Source organism: Crocodylus siamensis, chromosome 1 (assembly GCF_052110815.1).
Source record: "Crocodylus siamensis isolate JL-2025a chromosome 1, ASM5211081v1, whole genome shotgun sequence".
Taxonomy (NCBI): domain Eukaryota; kingdom Metazoa; phylum Chordata; order Crocodylia; family Crocodylidae; genus Crocodylus; species Crocodylus siamensis.
Window position 1 is genome coordinate 111417003 of NC_143395.1, and position 21380 is coordinate 111438382.

At 45.2% G+C, this 21380-nt stretch overlaps 2 protein-coding genes across 2 annotated transcripts in view; both read left to right on the plus strand.

Annotated features, from left to right (window-relative positions):
* The first annotated feature begins 2378 nt into the window (after positions 1-2378).
* On the plus strand, positions 2379-8336 carry GJE1 (gap junction protein epsilon 1). Its single transcript, XM_090031464.1, has 4 exons — positions 2379-2466; positions 3678-3815; positions 4535-4717; positions 5632-8336. Exons 2-4 carry the CDS (start codon positions 3777-3779, stop codon positions 6025-6027), a joined length of 618 nt encoding a protein of 205 aa, XP_089887590.1. The 5' UTR covers positions 2379-2466; positions 3678-3776; the 3' UTR covers positions 6028-8336.
* A 5609-nt stretch (positions 8337-13945) lies between these two features.
* Positions 13946-21380, plus strand: part of VTA1 (vesicle trafficking 1) — an 80579-nt gene continuing 73144 nt past the window's right edge. Inside the window, exon 1 of the mRNA XM_090040569.1 lies at positions 13946-14188. Coding sequence (XP_089896695.1) covers positions 14080-14188 — 109 coding nt within the window. The 5' untranslated portion in view covers positions 13946-14079. The remainder of the gene's footprint in view (positions 14189-21380) is intronic.

Sequence of the window (21380 nt, forward strand, 5' to 3'; positions counted from 1 at the left end):
ACACTGTCAATAGACCTGAGAAATAATAATAATGTTAGTTGCATTTGATCTAAATAATTAAGTCCTAGGAACAAGTCATTGCTATGAAATGGTTGTTCACTGAAGCACACAGAATTGTTGAAAGCTTTATTGTCTATATTAAAGTAGATTATACTCCAGAACTCACAAATGGGCCAAGGAATTGTACAGGATGTGTCCTGGATTTGGATTTGGAATTGTACAGGTTTATCCTGATTTGGATTTGGATTTGGACTTGGACTTGGACTTGGATTTGGTAGGGAAATTAAGGATCCATAGGCTGGACAGAGGAACGGCTGTGTTTTAGACACGGGGATCTGAGCTCAGGAGAGGGAGGAAAAGCCATGGAATGAATCTACACTTGTCCTTTACTGCTGAATAGACTAATTAGCTCCACAGTAAAGTGTCATCTACATGTGCGCTTATATTCGGGTGCAGTAAATTACTGAACTTTGCGGTAAGATAGTATTGTCAGAGACACTTTACTGTGGAGCTAACACAATACTATCTTATGGCAGAGTAATTAACCGCAATCAAACCCATGTGTGACCATAGGCATATGTTGCCCTGTCAGCCTGGCCAGACTCCTAGCTGTTGCAGAGCCACATGGCTCTGCACTCTCACCACCCTGGTGCCCCAGCCAGACCCTTTGCCACCTGATGCCACCACCCAGAGCCCAGGACTGACCTCCACCATTACCCTCTGCTAGACCAGGCCTGCTCTGCCCAGCTCAAATTGCTGATGTCTCTGGCATATGTGTAGACGCTCTACCCAGGAGCTGTTTACTTCAGCTCAAATGGTTCCAGAGTTGATTGTGTTGCCTTAATTGCATGTGTAGATACACCCTGGGTGTACTAGTCCAACATGGGTGAACTGGGGAAAGGGTGCAACACTTGTACCAAGACATGCTGAACATGTTGCTCAGTCTACAGTGGAAGTAAGAGGTACAAACCTAGGACCCTGCTACATGTTCCAATGGAAGCTGGATAGAAACCAGCAGTAGAGTTGTTCCTCCTTTTGAGGCCCTAAATTTGTAGCTGGTCAGCTCTTTCTTAGCGCTGGGCTAGTCCTACCATGTGATCATAACTTTGCCCGTCCATATGTATTGCGTGATTTGCCAGCCAACTGTGCAACGTGGGCAAGGTGTAGCAGGGGGTCTTGCAGGCTCCACATGCCTGCCCCATTCCGTGGTGGGGCTGGGATTCCTGGATACCAACAGCTGTGGAATCTGGGGACTTCAGCAATCATGGTGGAGGGTGTGGGGTGAAGTCAAGGTTCAAGTTATTTCAAATTACAGATTTTTTTTCCCAACTGATCACTGAGATGCTTTATAAAAGTAATACCAATCCAGTGCCTTGAAAGGTCTTTGAATGGCTATCCACAGTCCAAAGGGCACAAAAAATTGGAAAGCTAAACAGCCATCATCCTTCAGTCATGTCTGTCTCTTTTTGTTCCATCCCTCATACTCTTTTTGCAGTCTGAGTATGTTTTGGAATAGGTGCAACCCCTCTCCACACAATTTATCTCATTAATTTGCCCCTCCTCCCCCATAAGAGACAAGAGTCACCCTGTAGAGGTAGTTTCTAGAGAAGGAAGAGGCAGTTTGCATTTTTTTGGACTATTTACAATTAGAGTACTAATAATTTGGTAGATTTTTTTGTTTGTTGAGTGGAAGAAAAGTATCTTTAATTTATAAAAGTCAAGCTCTCTTTTGCCTGCTTCATTATGGTCCATGACCAATAGATAAAACTCAGTCTTGTATTTCAATGTCAGAAAGAATTAAAATATTCTTGATGGAGACTCAAGAAAACAAAAGATTTTCTAACTCATCCATTTGAATGAACATGATTCGATCCACCGCCTATTGAAATCAGTGTTTTTTTCTTGACTGCTGGAGGCCCTGGATAAACCTATTGCACTAAGAATAACACTCGAAGTAGGAAAGCTACACTTCTTTGAGAAGCGTAACACCTTTTTAAAATAACTTGGCAACTAACATTGAGCATGAGTGGATAAAAAGTTGGCATTAAAGACCCAGGGCCTTACTTTTGAAAATCAAAACCTGGTGCAGGGAGGGCTCCAATTTTATTAGGGAATGGTGCTGGGCAGCCCAATTTTTTATTTTTGCAGACCCCCCCCTCCCGCAAAAAGAGTGAACCCTGGGTGAAGTAGCTGCTGCTGACTCAGAGGGACACTCAGGGCAGGGCAGGGGGGAGGCAGGCCGCATGGGTGCTTTTTATGCTTTTTTTTTATTTTTGGATTGGAGCCACGGGCTCTCTCCCTCCCCCGGGTGCGTTTGTGCATTGGGCGGGGGGAGCGCATCAGCCCCTCTCTTGCAGGATGCTCCAGCCGCACTCCCTGGCCGGGGCCCGGCGGAGCAGCAGCGCGCGGGGACTGAAGCCCAAGTGAATGGGGCGCCCCAACAACCCGGCGCCGGGGATGCGGCTGGTGCGTACCACACCCCTGCTCGGCCCGCGGGGGAAGCCCGGAGTGCCCTCCTCTGGGGCAGGGACGGAGCCCCGCGGGCCCGCTCCGGGGCTGCACCGAGCTCCAGCCAGCACGGGGCACGGGGGCCAGAGCGCCTCCCTCCCGCAGCCCTCCCCTGCCCGCACTGCCCCCTCGCCAAGCCCCTCCAGCCTCCCTCCCCTGCCCGCACTGCCCCCTCGCCAAGCCCCTCCAGCCTCCCTCCCCTGCCCGCACTGCCCCCTCGCCAAGCCCCTCCAGCCTCCCTCCCCTGCCCGCACTGCCCCCTCGCCAAGCCCCTCCAGCCTCCCTCCCCTGCCCGCACTGCCCCCTCGCCAAGCCCCTCCAGCCTCCCTCCCCTGCCCGCACTGCCCCCTCGCCAAGCCCCTCCAGCCTCCCTCCCCTGCCCGCACTGCCCCCTCGCCAAGCCCCTCCAGCCTCCCTCCCCTGCCCGCACTGCCCCCCTGCCAAGCCCCTCCAGCCTCCCTCCCCTGCCCGCACTGCCCCCTCGCCAAGCCCCTCCAGCCTCCCTCCCCTGCCCGCACTGCCCCCTCGCCAAGCCCCTCCAGCCTCCCTCCCCTGCCCCGCACTGCCCCCTCGCCAAGCCCCTCCAGCCTCCCTCCCCTGCCCCGCACTGCCCCCTCGCCAAGCCCCTCCAGCCTCCCTCCCCTGCCCGCACTGCCCCCTCGCCAAGCCCCTCCAGCCTCCCTCCCCTGCCCCGCACTGCTCCCTCGCCAAGCCCCTCCAGCCTCCCTCCCCTGCCCGCACTGCCCCCTTGCCAAGCCCCTCCAGCCTCCCTCCCCTGCCCGCACTGCCCCTTTGCCAAGCCCCCCCTGAGAGGACTGTAGTGCAGTGAACTTCTACTGACTCCCCTTGGGTGAATAAAGCAAGAAAAGGGATGGGGTTGTCACTGAAAGCAGGAAGAATCACTCTGCCCCACCCCAGGTTACTTTAGTTCTCAAGCCCCCTAAGTCCTGCTGGGACCCGGCTGCCCAGGCACGTTCCCCTGCCTTTGTGTCCCTTTGTTGTGTGCCTTGTTTCTGCTGACTGTAGTCACTGGGGATCAGCAGGCAGACCACATGCCCTCGCCTTTTGTTTCCAAGCTTTTTTTATTTTTTGGGGGCCTGAAAGGGTCAGGTTGCCTGGGGCCCCTGAGATAAAAAGGCAAAATATGCAGTGACAAGTGTTTTCCACAGCAAGAGTCATGGGAGAGCAATAGCATCAGACCCAGTCTGATGATGGCCACTTGGCAATGATTTCCTCCACCATTGCACGAGGCTAGCATCCTCCAAGACATGTCTTTAAATTACATCAAGAACTTCTATGAAGGATGTGTAAGTACGAAGTGAATCATGAAATAAAAGGGAAAGGAATAATCTGCTTTTTATTTCTATTTTTATTTTTTTTTAGCATTACAATTGGTGGTGTTCAGAGACTGGCTGATCTGTTAAGAAATTCTGGAGGAATAGATTAGCATGAGACTTGTAACACTGTACATAACCCATGCTTTTCTTAAAGGAAATATCAATGAGGCACAACGACTAATGGGAACTGAGGCATAAACTGGCCTGGTTCTTACAAGCCTTACTTCTGAGAAGTCAAAACTTAGCTTCCAAGGATTCATAGATGGAGACAATCATTCTTTTGCCATTGTGATAGTTTAAACAACAGCAAAACAAAATATGAAGTCTTCATTGAAGGATTCCATCTTCAGTCTGTCTGGCATGTTTGTAATAGGAGAAGGCTGAATGTATATGGTATCTACAGTTACTATTGATTTCTTTTTAAAGAGCTTTTAAACAGATTATCTGATGGAGGCTAAAGGAATGAGTGCTTATGAAAATCTTTTAGAGACAGTAAAACAGTTTAAGGCATTATTTGGTTACATGTCCACTACAGTCTTCTTGCTGTGGTTGTTTTAAAGGAAGAGAAAGGAATGAGGAGGATTTTTCCAAATCTAAAGTACATGTTTTTGGAAAAGTGAAAGAATATACCTGCAAGAATAACAATATTTATCTTTTTCTTTTCTCTCAAATAATCCTATCATTTGCAGCTCAGGCCGCCAACAGTAATTGGTCAGTTCCACACGCTTTTCTTTGGCTCAGTTCGGATGTTTTTCCTTGGCGTTCTGGGCTTTGCAGTTTATGGAAATGAGGCCTTGCACTTCAGCTGTGATCCAGATAAGAGAGAGCTTAATCTCTTCTGTTACAATCAGTTCAGGCCAATTACTCCTCAGGTATTTTTTAATCTATTTTTTTAAGTAGAGATAGTAGAGTAATCTAAGAAGTACTTTGATAATGTAGTGATATAACTTAGAATATGAGAGCATATATGGCAAAGAAAGGTGCTGTGCTTTTAACCTTATCCACAAGAGTAATCCTCACTGCATAGAAAAATAATCCTTAGTTGTTGGAAACAGTCAGACTATTTGCCAGAGTAAGGATAGCTCAGGTGAGAAAGATTTGTAGGATCAGCTCATAAATGAACTATAATAAACAATATCTAACCTAAAAAGACTTGTAGACTGTAATGGCTGGATTCTGTGACTCTATATCCACACACCCATCTTTATTCACATAAAGGGTATTTCCACTGACCCTGTGGAATAGCTGAATAGGTAGTCTTTCCTGCGTAGGGTAGGGAAATAGGAGGCTACACCTGATTTTGATTCATGGCTCGGTGACTAACTGTGTGTGATACTGAACAAATCAGTCAATTTACTTTGTGTCTCAGCTTACCAACCTTTAAAAAATATGGAGATAATACTTATTTGTAAAGGTGTTTTAGAGACAGAATCCTTCAATGTCTCAATAACCACCACCAGTGGTTCATAAGAACTACCCACACAAGTAAGGATTACTTAAGTGAGTAAAGGTATGCAGGCCCAGGACCTCTTCATCGCGATCTACTGTATTTATACCATAGTTTACCTCAATTCAGAGAATGTTAACAAAAAAGTAAATGAGCTCTAAATCCAGCTTTTGGAAAAAAAATGTAACATTGATTGTTCTTACCTTACATAATCTTTTAATTTTATATGTGTTTTATATATTGAATAGATTCTTATAATAAATTCAGGTGTGAGTCTACTTCTAGCAGGCTCAATGCAGTTGCAAATTATCTGACAGCAAGTTTTCTGCTATACTTTAGGTATTCTGGGCATTACAGCTAGTGACTGTACTGGTACCTGGGGCAGTGTTTCATCTTTATGCAGCATGTAAAACCATCAATCAGGAAGATATCCTCCAAAAGCCTATCTACACTGTTTTTTATATCCTCACTGTTTTGTTAAGGGTTGTCCTTGAAGTTGTGTCTTTTTGGCTTCAGAGTCACCTCTTTGGTTTCCAGGTGAACCCAGTCTACAGGTGTGATGCAGGAGCCCTCAATAAAAAATTTAATATTACCCGTTGCCTGGTGCCAGAACACTTTGAAAAGACAATTTTCCTTATTGCTATGTACACATTTACTGTGATTACAGTGGTGTTGTGTGTTGCTGAGATTTTTGAGATCTTATGTAGGAGGCTGGGTTTCTTAAACAATCAGTGACCTTATTTTCATACTGAATCATTCCTCTTTATCATTCATTCACACTTTTTTTGAATATGTACCACGGAGATCTCAGCTTGAAACAGACCTTTCCTCTACACCTGGGTAAATTTGTACAGGAACTATATCCTTCTGTAAACTTTTATATTAATGTTTTAAAATGCAATATAAGAACCAGATCCAAAAGAAAATGATTATTTTACTTGCAACTTAATGGAAGATGCTATTTAAGTTCCCATATGGATTTGGAACAAGTCTGTTTGCAGATGGTGTGGTGCTTATGTAAATGATCTCATGATTTACTTTTAGTTCATGGAACTCTAATGCTTATGAAGTGAGCTTCTGTGTTCAGGTAGTGTCTGACATGATACAACAAAGTTCCCCAACTTTTCCCAAGAAGTTATGCTGTTGCAGCCTGAATCCTGAACAACCACATCCTTGGCCTCCCATGAGACTCCTGACTGTGCTGTGGTTTTTATGACATGAAGCGATGTCTGCTAAGATATTGTTAGCAAGAAACATACTATTTTGTGTCATGCTATATGAAAAACTCTTTTTAAAGCAAATGATGGGCACACAATTACTTGTACTGCTCTGACCACCCCTCCTCCATTTTTTCTTTTTAATATACCAAATATATATGCATGGGTCATATTGATTTATGAAATAAAAGGTCAAGGGTCCCACACTTACCTCCGTTATATAGCATAGAATGATTCATAAATATTTATTATACTTTCAGTTACAGTGATCTTAATTTTTTAAAGATCCCCACTGCTCTGGGCACACGCATACCTTGATTTCAATGAGAATTTTTTCTGATGGATTGAAGGACTGGGTCCTTTTATTTAATTTTTTGTCAGGCCGGTTCTGCATTTCTATCACATTGCATACAGTTGTTAAATATAAAAATCAGCACACCAAAGTGATAAAGTTATACCTTGAACTAAGTGGATTTTGAGTTATACCTTAGTTATACCTTGAACTAAGTATTCTTTAGATCTATTTATATATCTTGTATTCTCTTGCACACCAGTTTCCATCTCAGAACTAAGGGATATCTTCAAATGAAAATCAATCATGCTCCCTGGTTACATGTGAGCTGACAGAAAGATACATTTGGAAACTGGACAGAAGGAAGAGGTAGTTTCCATTTTTTTAATGTTTACAATTAGAGTACTAATAATTTGGTAGACTTTTTTGTTTGTTGAGTGGAAGAAAAGTATCTTTAATTTATAAAAGTCAAGCTCTCTTTTGCCTGCTTCATTATGGTCCATGACCAATAGATAAAACTCAGTCTTGTATTTCAATGTCAGAAAAAATTAAAATATTCTTGATGGAGACTCAAGAAAACAAAAGATTTTCTAACTCATTCTTTTGAATGAAAATGACTTGATCCACTGCCTATTGAAGTGAGTGCTTTTTTGTTGACTTCTGTGGGCACTGGATAAACCTACTGTGCTAAGAATAAAATTTGAGGTAGGAAAGCTTAACTTCTTTGAGAAGTGTAATGTATTTTTAAAATAATGTTTTAGCTAACATTTAGTATGATTAAAAGTCCCTGTTAAAGATCCAGGGCCTTTCAAAGTTAATTTACTTTTGAAAACTTGGGGGAGAATCCCAATACAGTATACAGCTAGCCATCTTGTTCAAATCCTGTTCATTTTACTCATGTAAGCAGTCTCCACAGTTGCAGTTCTGCAAACCTTGTAGTCTTTACCCACACAGAATATCCTATCCACTTCAGCAGAACTGCTCAGATGAGTGTAGAATTTGATCTTTGCTGGACTTATCTGGATCCAAACTGTACAGAGGTTATGTAGTTCTTACTTTTTGATGAGCTGGCTGATGCTGACATCCTAAATTCTAATGTGTTTACTGTGTAATAGATTTCATGCTCTGATTTTTTCCATGGAAGGAAGTAATGTTCCTCTTGTCCCTAAAACTAAACAAATATATGTTTAGCTGACCATGGATATAACTATTTATTTTTCATTTTCAAGTAGCACAAGAGGGGAAAAAATACCTGCCTTAATTTGTTGATTATATATCATGTGTTATGGTCAGTACATAGGTGCTTAGTTTTTGCTGTATACATCAAATATCCATCCAGCTGTTTACATATATGCAGGGACTGTTTTTTCAAATTCATTCTGTAATCTCAGGTATAATAAACCTTTTATGTACAAAATGCAACATGTAATTTATTATGTTGAAGTTACAATTTATACGTACTAACTACAGAGCTGTTCAACCATACTCCAATCACATTTAATGAGATACTGGGATGTTTGTAGAGTAAAATAAATGAATATAAAAAGAGTTCTTTTACAATTGTGTTATTATTTTGTCCTGAACTTCCATAAACATAAAGCCGAGCTGGCCTCATATTAATAACTAGCCAATTGCCCATCATGAATGACAAATTTCAAAAGAGTGCTTACATGGCCAGCCCCAAAGGGTGCCCCTGCCCCTTGTCTATTTTGTTGCACCTTACTACCAAGCCACAGCCCCCCCAGCCCTGCTGCTCCCAATGCACTGACACCATCCCTGCCAGTGCCCCTCAGTCACCAAACTGCCGTACCCTGCTCCCCTGGGCACTGATGGTGCCCCTTACTCCTGACCTACAGCCCCCTGCCCCCCATCCCTGCTGATGCCCCTCACTCCTGACCTATAGCCCCCCAGCACCGCCAGTGCCCCCCGCACTCCCAACCCACAATCCCCTGCCCCCACCCTGCTGCCCCACACTCCTGAACTGCAGCCCCCTACCCCACCAGCCCTACCAAACAGGCCCCAGCTGTCCCCATCCTGACTGGCCAGAGTGTGGTGGCTCTGATACTGAACTTTTTATTAAAAAGTGGCAATGGGCTGATTCATACCCAGAGGTAAATCCAAACACCCTGTAATACCTACTTGGCCCCAAATAACTGTGCACGTGCTCCCCTTCAAGGGCCTGGCACATCAATGCCAGAACAAAGCAAAATGGTCAGCAGGCGGCAGCGGAGTGTGTCTGGCCCCAGTGTGGGCTGGAGGGAAGAAGATGGGGAGGCTGTGGCACCCCTGCCCTGGGATGAGGCTGCCACACCGCACCAGGCAGCCTGGCCACGGCTCCCTCCCTCCCCCTGCCTCCTCAGCATCTCGTGGCTGCTCAGCCCCTGCAAGCAGAGCACAGGCCACAGCCCCTGGTCTGCCCTCCCAGCCACGGAGTTCCCTGCTGACCTCCCCACCCCCCTTTTCCCTCACTGAAGAACAAGCAACCCTCCCCGCCCGCCTTGCCCTATTGCAGCCCTAGCCTCCACTCCCCCTGCCCTGACCAGATGTCCGGGATTTTGCTGTGCTCTGGGAGTGGAAGCAGTGAGAGGCAATCAGAGGCAGCAGGGAGCACTGCATGGGTCTGCACCTTCACAGCTGCAGGCAGGTATGTGTGTGCTGCCCCTGGAACAAAGGAAAGTCCTGGACATTTGGGCAGATTTAAAAAAAACAAGCCCTGACTGAGAGCAGAGGGCTTAAAAAGGAGGACACGGACATGTGGCACATGCACACTTGATCAAAAGCATTACAGACATACAGACAGACTAAGTCCTTTGTTATATTAAAATACTACCTTCCCTTTACATAGCACTTTAGTCTTGAAACGGTTTACGAAGGAGGCTAAATCATCCTCATGATCTTCATTTTATAGGTGGGAGAACTCAGGCAAAGACAAAGATCTGCTTAAGTCTCATGGTTTTTGGGCTGAGACAAAACTGGCTGATTTTAAATAGAGCTGGAGAAAATTGTTTTGTACAAAATTTTGAACTTTGTTTTCATTCTACCAAATATTCTTGAAATTTCCTGAACATAAACATTCTGAACTCAATGTTAAACATTTATATCAAAACAGAAGTTGCATTTTAAAAAGTACTGTGTTTACTAATACAAACCTACATTATTTCTATATTATATCACAAGATTTCAGCACTCATGTGAATATAGCATGTCATAGTACCATGAACATAGTCATGTTTTCTTAAAAATCATGGAAGGGAGGTGCTATTTAGTACTGATTGAAATGCCTTACTGTCTAGATCAGGGGTGTCTAACATCTCTCCAACACTGAGCTGTCTGCAGCCCCCTAGGCCACATGGTACACATGCTTTCACTGCACCCTACTATGCCGCATGGGCAGAGACGAGACGAGATGATCCTAGCAGGGTGCGGGGCCTGGGGAAAATCAGCCTGTATGGGACCCAGACATGAAGAATCTGGTGGGTGGGGGGGGGGTGCCGAGCGGCCAGACACAAAGCCGGCGGCAATGACGCAGTGGGCCCTGGAGGAGGAGCTGAGACTGCTCCACCCTGATCTGCAGGGCCTGTCAAAGCATGGGGCACTGGGCAGTTGCCCTGATTCCCACAATCCCCACCCCCCCGGGATGGTCTTGTGTACAGGTGCCTTCCCACTGCACTGTACCTCATGGTGCAGCTCTGGCACATTGGGCCCCAAGCCTCCTTGAACTTCCTCAACCACATCATACTGCCCCATGCCCAGTGGGGTCAAGAAGCTGAAATCAGAAGAGAGAGAGAGAGCCCTGAGACCCCAAGGGTAGTGGCAGCCGAAGTGTTGATGGAAGTGGTACCACTAGATCTAAATCTCATCTTTGCTTTGTAATGAAAGAGTTTGACACTTGGGATGAGAAAAGAAAATAACGTCTTTTCTTTTCTGACAATGAATATTTCAGAAGCAACATATGGTTTAAAGATTTTGTTGTGGGGAGTTTCATCGGTGACTGAAGACTCTGAACTTTGCAGTGGGGAACGGGGTGGGGGAAGCAGCAGCAGTGTTCATCTGTGTTCTACAGTGGCACTGGCTGCAATTTAACCTTATATATATCCCATATCTAACCCACTTGGACCCCCTTGCCCTAAGGCATGCTTAGCTTACTAATTCTTCAGGATGCAGGTGTCATGCACTTTGTGGGTCTTCTTTAGTGAAGATCATTTATGGTCCTCCTTTAAATATGATTCTTTTAAAAATATTTCTTCTAATGAGGGTGTCTTATATTTAAGAGAATATTGTATGCATCCTGTGTGCTATTCTTATAGGTATTATAGCTATTTCAATATAAATGTGTATAAACTGAATTTATTTACAAAGAACATACATTAGAAATACCAACTCTATCATTTTTTTAATTCAAACAACTCTCAATTGAAAGATTTTTATCCATGTTGATGGCATTTAGCAAAATGTCATCATATAGGCCCTTGCTCATCAAGGCTTGTATTGTAGTGCCTTAAACTTAGGTATCTCTGCCTGTAAGCAGAATTCCAAAAGAAGAGTTATGCATTCTAGGTCCCCATACCTAAAATGGTGATACTGTTTCACAGCATCCATAAAACTAGTTTTAGTCAAGTAAGGATTTAAGATATGCAAGTCCAAAACAGCCCTTCTTTGTACTCCTAGATTTGAGTATTCCCAAACTTCTCTTCCTGCTTCTCCAGACCAACAGCCCTTCCTTCCCTTCGTTCCTTTATACCAACTTTTCATTTGCACCCTTGTATGTAGTTTCCTTCATACACCAGAACCTCTGCACCTTTATTTCATGTTCCCATATTGTGTGTCACATGCACCAGATCTGTCCTCAGCTGGAGTCCTTGGCTAGTATTTGGGGGTACAGTGAGCTATTTCCATTAGGAGGAGACATTTATGATTTTAGTCATGTGGTTTTAGGTTTCTCTGGTTGGGATATGAATCAAACAAAAAAAGGTAGAGGAGTGCAGTGTTGCTAGCCATAGCTATTTTTAAGGGGCCAACACCAAGTCTGGGGGAACACCTGTTCACCAGAGCACCCCATGGGATGACAAGGTCAAACAGTCACAAACTCCAAGACCGTTTCAGGCTGGACATAAGGAAGAACTTCTTTACAGTCTGAGCCCCCAAGGCCTGAAACAGACTGCTGCCAGAGGTGGTGCAAGCACTGACTCTGGACTCCTTTAAGAGTCAATTGGACATTTATCTTGCTGGGATCCTGTGACCCCAGCTAACTTCCTGCCCCTGGCACAGGGGGCTGGACTTGATCTTCGAAGGTACCTTCTAGCCCTAATGTCTAGGAAATCTATGAGTCACAGAAACACAAACACGGCAAAAGGCCCCAAAGCAGCTAAACCAGCTAATGAAAAAACTGGTTAAAAACTGGTTAAAAATGTAACTAATCCAGGTAACAATTCCAAAACTCTTTTCAGTTAGCACCCTGGCAAAAAAAATCTTGCTTTGTAGACTTTCTTTTGGGAATCCAGTACATGTACTTCTTTTGCTTTTTTCCTAGCTTCCGACTTCTGACTCACAGGGAAATATACATACAGAACAATGAAATCAATATGCAATTCATACATTTGCAACCAGTTTAATTTGTAGGTAATGGTTTCCATTGAGCTTGAAGAGATAGAAGGTACTACCCACAACCACTTTATGATTAACCATGAATCAAAGATACAGTTGCCTGGGGCCATCCAATTTACAGCATAACATCACAATGCTCCAGCACCCTAACCAGTCCTATTTTCCACTTTCTTTAGGAGTCATAGGAACAACATAAGAAAGTAGACTTGGAAGGGACCTCACAAGGTCACCTAGTCTAGCCCTCTGCTCAATTTAGTATTATCCCTAACCGAATTGTCCCAGCCAAATGTCTGTCCAACCTGCTTTTGAGAGTTTTCAAAGATGGAGATGCCACAATTTCTCTAGGTAGCCTGTTCCAGCGCTTGACCAGTCAAGAAGTTCCTCCTACTCTCTAATCTAAATTTCCTCTGCTGCAGCTTAAAGCCATTGCTCCTAGTCCTGTACTCTACAGCCACTGAGAAAAGCCCATTTCCATCCTCTCTATAATTACTCTTCAGGTCTTTAAAGACTGTTCACGAATTCCCTTCTCAGTTTTCCCCAGACTAGGTGACCCTAGCTTTTTCAGCCTCTCATAACTCATGCTTCCCTTGCCCCTAACTGTTGTTGTTGCTGCTCTCTGCTGGACTATTTCCAATCTGTCTACATCTTTCTTAAAGTGTGGGGCCCAAAACGGAACATAGTGCTTCAAGTGAGACCTCACCTGTGCTAACTAGAATGGAAGAATTGCTTTTCTTGATTTGCAGCTGACAATCCTGTTAATACAACTAACTATCTTCTCTTTATTCCTTCATACCCAGACCCCTAACATCCCTCTCTCAGGCTGTGTAAACATTCATTTACCAAGCTTTAAACAAAATAAAATAAAATCCATTTAAAGGGCAGTGGGGAGGGGTAGAGGACTTGAGAAGACAGTGGACTGCAGACAAAAGCAATTGCTCTTGAAATGACTTATGAAGGCTATTTCTTACATAGGCAGCCCCCCCCCGCAATTTTCTTTTGACCACTCAGTCCCCATGAGAGCGGACATGGGCAGGGCTTGAAAACTTGCAGTGCAGGCATGCTTCAAAGTACATGTGTAGCTCCTTTATGGGATGCACATTTCTTGGGTCAATGGCCAGGTTGGGTTTGCCAGGAGAGCCCATCTAACAGATTGTCGGCAAACCCTCAATTTGAGGATGATTTTTACCACGGCTCATGGCTGGGTCTTGAGTTGACTTCAGAGTGCAATCCCTGAGCCACAGATCCGTCTGCAGGAGTTGCAGATTTCCACCGGGGAGAGACGGCTGCGGGCCCGGCCCGGGAAGGCCCAGCAGAGCTGGCAAGTGGGCAACACCAATCCCACCGGGGCCAGGAGCCCGGGCGCCAGAGGCGGGACTCGAACCTGTCCTTCCCCGAGCGTCCTCCCCTTCCCCCACCCCTCCTGTCGCTGGCAGACCAGCTTCGCTTTGGCCCTCCCGCTCGCCAGGGGTTGCTGCTGCGAGCGCCGCTTTCCCGCCGCACCTTAAGCACGCATGCGCAGGAGGAGAGCTGGAGAGGGCATTCTTCCCCCGGAAACGGAAGTGAGCCCCAGAGGTTAGCAGCTGGTGGACAGGGCTCTGTCAGCGCGGAGTGGGGGAGGGGACTGTTGTTGTTGTCTTTACTCTTGCTGCTGCGGCGGATTCGGCCCGGGGCGTCATGGCGGCCGCGGCCCTGCCCGCGCTGCCCCCGCAGTTCAAGAGCATCCAGCACCACCTGCGCACCGGGCAAGAGCTGGACAAAAGGGAGCCCGTCGTGGCGTATTACTGTAAGTGTCCCTTCCCCGCCCACCCGGGAGCGCGCAGCACAGAACCCTAGTCAGGGTACGCCACGCCCCTTTTCCCACTGCTGCGCACGCGCATAGGCGTCGGGGGACGGGGTAGCGCGTGCGCAGGGCCGAACCTTGGTGGGGGGGTGCGTTCTTTGGCTGGGGCTAGCTGGAGAGCGCTACTAAAAGCACCGGGTTGGAGGGTTCAATCCCCGTATGGGGCTGCTGGGCTTTTCCTGCCTCTTGAAGTCTCCTCCAGTCCTACTTTTATGATATGATATATGCATTTTGCTGGTGGCTGCATGGGGGGAATTGCCTACACACACACCTGACCCCACACACAGTGACACACAATGAAAAGAAAACATTAATTGACACTTTTTGCATGTATAGTATAATTATGAGAAATACAGGACCACATGTATAGTAGCCACATTGTTACACAGCTGAAGGCAGTAGAGAACCTGGTTTACATTTGCCTGGGTGCTACACTTCATTTTGTTTGGGTTTTTGGGGGTTGTTTTAAGCCTTTGCCACAGGCTTTGGGTGTTGGCTGCAGCCAGGGATTTTTGACTGGGCTGTACCAGTGCTGCTGCTGAGACCAGAGCTCGAGGTTCCTGGCTAGGGGGTCTTGCCTGTCCACTCAGGGTCAGAACAGTCGATCGCCAGAGTTAAGGATCAGGACTTTTAATATGTCCAGGAAAATCACAGGCCTGCCAAGGAAAATATAAGCCCCCTTTAATACTGAGGGCCATTAATGACAGGTTACAGATTACTTGAGACAAATAATGAGAGTGGGGATAGGAGTGAAGGTCAAAAGTTAGTAACTGGTGTGCTAAGGCAGTTTGGGGTTAGAGAGGAATTTGATCCCATGGTCAGAATGGTACAAACTGTGGGGGTGGTTTTGCCTTCCTCTAGCGGGGGGAATGTGGTCCTCTGCTTGGACCCTCTGGAGCATTTTTGGAGTGGTAGGATGTGTCTGCCTGCGATCTCTCCAGCATAAGGTAATGCTTGTAGAGCAGCAGGACATTGACCGCTATGATCCCCTGCCTTCTCCAAGGCAGGTTTGGGTATTATGCTGGGGTTGTGTCAGAGTTGATACTCATCTTGTATAGAGTTGAGATTACAGATGCTCGTGAAATGGCTTGGAGAGTGACAGGAGTTCGCACGTGGAGGTCAGCCTGACAGGGAGTCTGCACATGGAGGCCGCCACCGCAACTCTACCCTTGCGCTATCATCCCATGGCCACCCGTGCGGTTTTGTGAGCAAGTAGCACAGGATGTGGTAGTGGCAGTGTGGTGGCAACCACCATGTGGGGGCCATATATGTGCTGCCCAGCCCGGGGGGGTGGAAAGAGGGGCTTGCATGCAGCAGCCGCCACTTCACCGCTGCTTATGCCCCGCAGCTGGCTGCATGGGTCCAGGGCGGTGCGGGGTGGTGGTGGCTGTGTGCTGGCTGGGGGGGCGGGCTTTGTGGGCAAGCACTGCCACTGCAGAGCCATGCCCTTTGCCCCTGGACCCTAGAGGTAAGTGGGGCTTGGGGGCTATGGGGCAGGGCTGGGAAAGGTGGTTGGGGGCTAAGGGAGCAGGGGGTGCTGCTGGCCCCAGGTGGCACACCACAGCCAGGTGCAGGGCCGGGGTGTGAGGGCAGGGGTGCCCCTCTGCGGGGGCTTTGTGGCTAAGTGATGCAGGGCATGCTTGCCACCCGGCCAGCTTCCCAAGGGAGGGGGAGGCTGAGGCTAGCATGAGGCTGGCTGCACAGCTCCAGGGCCGGCTCTGCAGCGGTGGCAAGGTGTGGGGGGGCTTCACATGCAGCAGCCGCTGTCTCTTACTTACAGGGCTGTGTCAGCAATGATGGCTGCTGCCTACAAAACCTCCCCGTACCACTGCAGGGCAGTGCCCAGAGCTGTGTGGCCGGCCTCGGGGCAGCAGCAGTGTGGTGGTGGCCAAGCAGCATGCAGCCATCCCCACCACCATCCCATGGCTACCACCACAGTGCTCGGAGCTGTACGGCCAGCCGCATGGTGGCAGCGGCACTGTGGTGGCTGCCGTGGCCATAGTGCAAGATGGTGGTGGGGATGGCTGTGTGCAAGGGCAAAGGGCATGTCTGAACCTGAGCCCAGCCTTGGCTGACTCAGAGGCTCAGTCCCCGCCCTTCCCACTCTCTCTCCCTCTCCACGTAGGGCTGAGGATTTCCTGCCCTTTCTGCAGTCAGCTCTTGCAGGCTTGTTCCAGCTTGCAAGAGCACTCTGTAGAAGTGGAGAATCCGCAGATTTCTCTGCTAAAAAAGGAAATCTGAGTTTTCTCTGATTTAAAAACAGGGAATCTGTCGTTTTCTCCATTTTTTTTCAATGGGAAATGGAAAACTCGGATCCCCGGTGATAACCCTGCGCAGCATCTTGGAGCAGGGAATTTCCAATGGGCTGAATGAAAAGGAGTTTCCAGTTGCTTGTTTCTTGGCCTGCCCCTGAATCCTAGAGTTCTAAAAGAGGGTGAAGATGATCTGTTCAGGTCCCTTCTGACCCCAAACTACTATGAAAGTATGAATAGTAAATCTCCAATTCCTTCCTGCATGCCATTCAGGATTCAGCAAACCACTGTCATGTTCTATTCTCCCTGCCCCATCTTCAGTAGTCTGCTGTAAGATGGAAGTCCTGGCCTTCTCTGGATGCCACTTGCTTTGTTTTATTCCCTTTTATATAAGAATTACCTTGTGGTTCAATCCAGTGGTTGTTAACCTTTTTAGACATGAGGCAGCCATTGGTTGACTCATGGCCCCCCACCATACCCTTTGTGAATGGAGAAGTACCTCAGTTCAAAACTTATTTATTATGGGGCTTATGTTGCAGAGGGACCAGGCACTATGGACAGGGCAGCAGCTAGGCAGGGATGAGTCTAAGCCTGCATGTATCTCTTTGCACCTGCTTATTGCAACACTGTGCAGCGCTCTTCAGAAGATCTCATATGACCCCAGAGTGCCCTGGCCCATGGTATAGACTAATCTTGTTGTGCCACTAGAAATTCTTCCAGTTGTCAGACCAGACATTCTGGTGGCAGATAGCAGCTGTAATGGCAGCGTCACTGGAGTGCTTATACCCAGGGGAACTTTTGGTGGCTTTGCAAGGTTTCACAGCAGCAGGGCTGAGAGTGTGAAGTGCACCTGGGGAAGGCTGCTGAAGGGACAGCAGCAGTCATCTGGTGGGTTGGCAGTGGCTCGTGTGCCTTCTGCTGTAGGTAGGAGTACTGAGTGTCAGCTTGTATATTAAGTCTTTATGTTACTCATTGCTGTGTACATGCTGCTCATTCTTGTGTACCCCACATAATTTCTATATTCTTCGTCCTCAATCCTTGCTTGTCCTCTGACCATCTTCTTTGTCAATCCTACTTCATATAATCTTTCCTAATTACAGGTCTCCCATTTTCTTTGTGTAGTTGCAGACATAACAATAGTTGTGGTTAAAAAGACATTTTCCCTGTAGATTCTTAGCTTCACCACAACTCTCCTACAGTAATCTAAATAAAATAAATGAGCTATTTTTTCAGTTGGAGTAGTTTTAATGAATAGATTTTAAAAAACAGTGATGGTGCTTTTAAAAACTCTGCTTTAAATACAGTGGCAAATTTCTGTCTCATAAGATGAGATATCTGTTTTGGATTTAGGAGACCTTCATTCTGATGTGAAATTTACTGTTACTTTTTTGTGTTATCTTTGTCAAGTCAGTCTTCTGCTTTCTAACTAGTAAGGGAATGGATTTAATTACTGGGTTTTTTTCTTCAGTAATTAATTTCTCTCCTCTTTTCAGTTCACACGTAAATGATACGGGAATGCATTTAATTACTGGGTTTTTTCCTTCAATAATTAATTTCTCTCCTAAAGGAAGAAATTTGGCTTTCAGTTTTGGCCAAGATGAAATGTAGCACCCAGACAAATGTAGACCAGATTCTCTACTGTCCTTCAGCTGTGTACCAATGTGGCTACTATGTGTGTGGTCCTGTATTTCTCATAATTGTACTGTACCACACAAAAATTTCAGTGAATATTTTCTTTTAAAATGAAGTGAATGTAAAATAGGTGTTTAACCAATTCTTTCATTTGCAAGTTACTTCTGTATGTATGAAGTGGAACTGGTGAATTATAGTATTTAATGTTTTGAAAAAGTGGCAATTTGCAGGTACAGAATGTAATCTAGTTAAGACCATGCATATGATTAATATGCTACTACATTGTCCTTTGTTTATTAGATACTTGCTTAATAAAATCAGTTTCATATTAGAGCAAAAACCCTAAACCAAATGCCAGAAGCATTATACTATTCTATATTTTCTGCTGCATATTATCATCTTTCTAATCTTCCTCTTAAGACTCAGAATCTTAAACCATAATGTATGTGTACAGGTTTTCTCCTGTTGGCTGTTGAACTTAAATCAACTTTGGTTCACACTTGGCCACTACCCTTATTGTCCAGCTAGGTTTGCTTCCTGTAATAAATGAATAAAACAATGAAGTAGCAAAACTAAACAGGAATTTTTTTTTCTGATGGACCCTTTATAGACTTTCTTCTTTTGCCACTGCATATTAAAAATGCTGTTTATTAGAATCAAAAGTGTTCTGGCCAATGTGATTCAAGTGAGTGGTGGAAACTACATTAGAAAATCATCTGATAAGCAAAATACCTCTGATACAAGAGAAAGAGCTATTCCCCTGTAATAATTGCTAGAGTCTTTATATTGCATTTTTCAACAAGTCCTTTTTATGATGGTAAGCATTAGCTAGTTCAAAAAGATTGTCTTTTGTATCAGATGTAATAACTGCTTTATGAAAGTATTAGCATACAGTAGAAAAAGAAATGGAGTTTTAATTATGATGAAGCCCAATACAAAAACTGTTTTGATGTCCAATTCCTATTTTTCTTGTTTTCTTAATTTTTGTATTTTTAAAGTTTAATACAAGTTTCCAAGCAGTAAGGAACAAGCAGATTATGGAATAAAAATTTAATGTTAGTTGGCATCCTGTATGAGTTTCCTAATGTGTATGGCAAATTACTGTTTGAGCTTCAGATCATAATAGGTCACCTTTTACTTTTCCATCTGCTTACTTGAGCATGCTTGTCATTTGAGACCTACCAAACTGAGGCAGTTGCCTGTCAATTTTGCAACCAGCCATTTCATGGGTGGAGTGTGGCGGGATCCCCCATGCCTCTGATTGGCCATGGGGCCTTGGTGGCCCTGCCCCTGGTTAGACAATGCCAGATTTCACAAAATTTGCAAAATTGTGGTTTTGGTAGATCCTTAGTTATCATGTTATTGGGCACAGTTGACAAAATGATGTAATATTTATCATTGTGTTACGATTTAAAGTAAAAAGTGATGACATCTTGTTTTCAGAACTAGTAGTTTTAAATCCTGAATGCTTTTAAATGTCACAAAACAAGAATTAATCACCATGAAAATAATTTAAGAACCTTTAAAGAGAGTTTCATACAAATACACATACTGCCCATCTAGTGATGAAACATAGTCCTTGTTATGTTGTAGGGCAGCAGTTCCCAAACTCTGATTGCGCACCATGAAAGTTACATGATACAACCTTACGTACCACTGGCAAATTTTTTCATTTCAGCCTTAAGTACCCCAGAAAACTTTTTTTGTCATATAAAATAATTATAATAAATCTGTTAACTTGTACCACTGACAGGTTGTCTGTGTACCACTGGTTGTACCCGTACCACAGATTGGGAACCGCTGCTGTAGAGCCTCTATCTTGCAGTTAATAGTGTGTGGGTAGAACAGAGCGTAAATCAGACTGCAGTTCAGAACTTTCACTTATTCTGATACTAAAAAAAAAAAAAATTAATGAAATTTCCTGTAAAATGCAAATCCTCTAAATATTGTTTGGGAAAGCTTAGTTTCCCCAAAGTGATACTAACTATATATGTTATGCACTAGCACTATGGACATAATTAAATAATAAATTGATATTCCAGAATTAAATTTTGGTCTTGAGAAACCAGCTAGAGAATACATTTCAAAATGTTGGCAAAGAATCCTGTCAAAATAATATGCTGATATTCGGGGGGGTTTCAATTGTTGATTCAAGTATTAGACTTAATAGATACCCTGCCATTGTAATGAACAGAGCCTTGGCACCACCCTGGTCTCTCCCTTGCTCTTTACCTGTGACATGCTGTAGATCAGTGATTCTCAACCAAAGTGCCACAAGGTTCTTTCAAGGGTGCCACAAGCTCTTACTCAGTGTTAGCACTGCTAAGTGCGTAGCTGGTTCACAAACCAAATCCAGAGATTTCAGATAGTGTTGAAAACATGATTTGTGTCTTTGAGCGACTTTGCAACCAAAGGAATTGCACTGTTAGTCATACGAGGAGAGGCTGAGGGATCTCGTACTCTTCAGCCTAAAGAAAAGAAGGCTGAGAGGGGACCTGATTGTAGCTTTCCGCTGTGTCAGAGGTGTACATGAGAGGCTCAGTGAACAACTGTTCACCAGGGCGCCCTGGGGGAAAACTAGAAACAATGGCCACAAACTCCTGGAAGATAGTTTCAGGCTGAACATTAGAAAAAGCTTCTTTACAACTAGGGTGTCCAGACTATGGAACAAGCTCCCCAGAGGTGGTGCATTCATTTACCTTAGAGGTCTTCAAGAAAAGACTGGATGCTTACCTGGCTGGGGTCACCTGCCCCCAGATGTCTTTCCTACTCATGCAGGGGGCTGGACCCAGTGATCCTTTGGGGTTCCTTCCAGCCCTGTGATTCTAGTTTTCTATAGTTAAAAAAAAAAAAGTGAAAATGCAGAGCTGCTTTTTTTGGAGGGTTCTATCAAGTCTAAAAAGGTTGAGAACCACTGTTTCAGACTGTGTTGCTTACTTCCCAATGTTTTCTTTATGCTTGTGTGTGAGAGGGGTTAGAGGAATCTGATCTCATGGACATATTAGGGCATTTATGCACATATCTTTTTCTCTTGCAACACCCTGGAAATCCGGTGGGTTGGAGTAGACTCGATTAATCTCCGAGTCTGCTCCACACATGAGCTGACATGCACTGTGCTGCATTGCATGCAATTGTATAAGTGGCGAAATGCATATTAGCACACAGAAAATGGCAGAGGTATGCTTTTGAACTAAAACAGTAGGAAAAAGCCTGCCTACTAAATGGATACTTTGTGTCGGTCGTTCACCAGC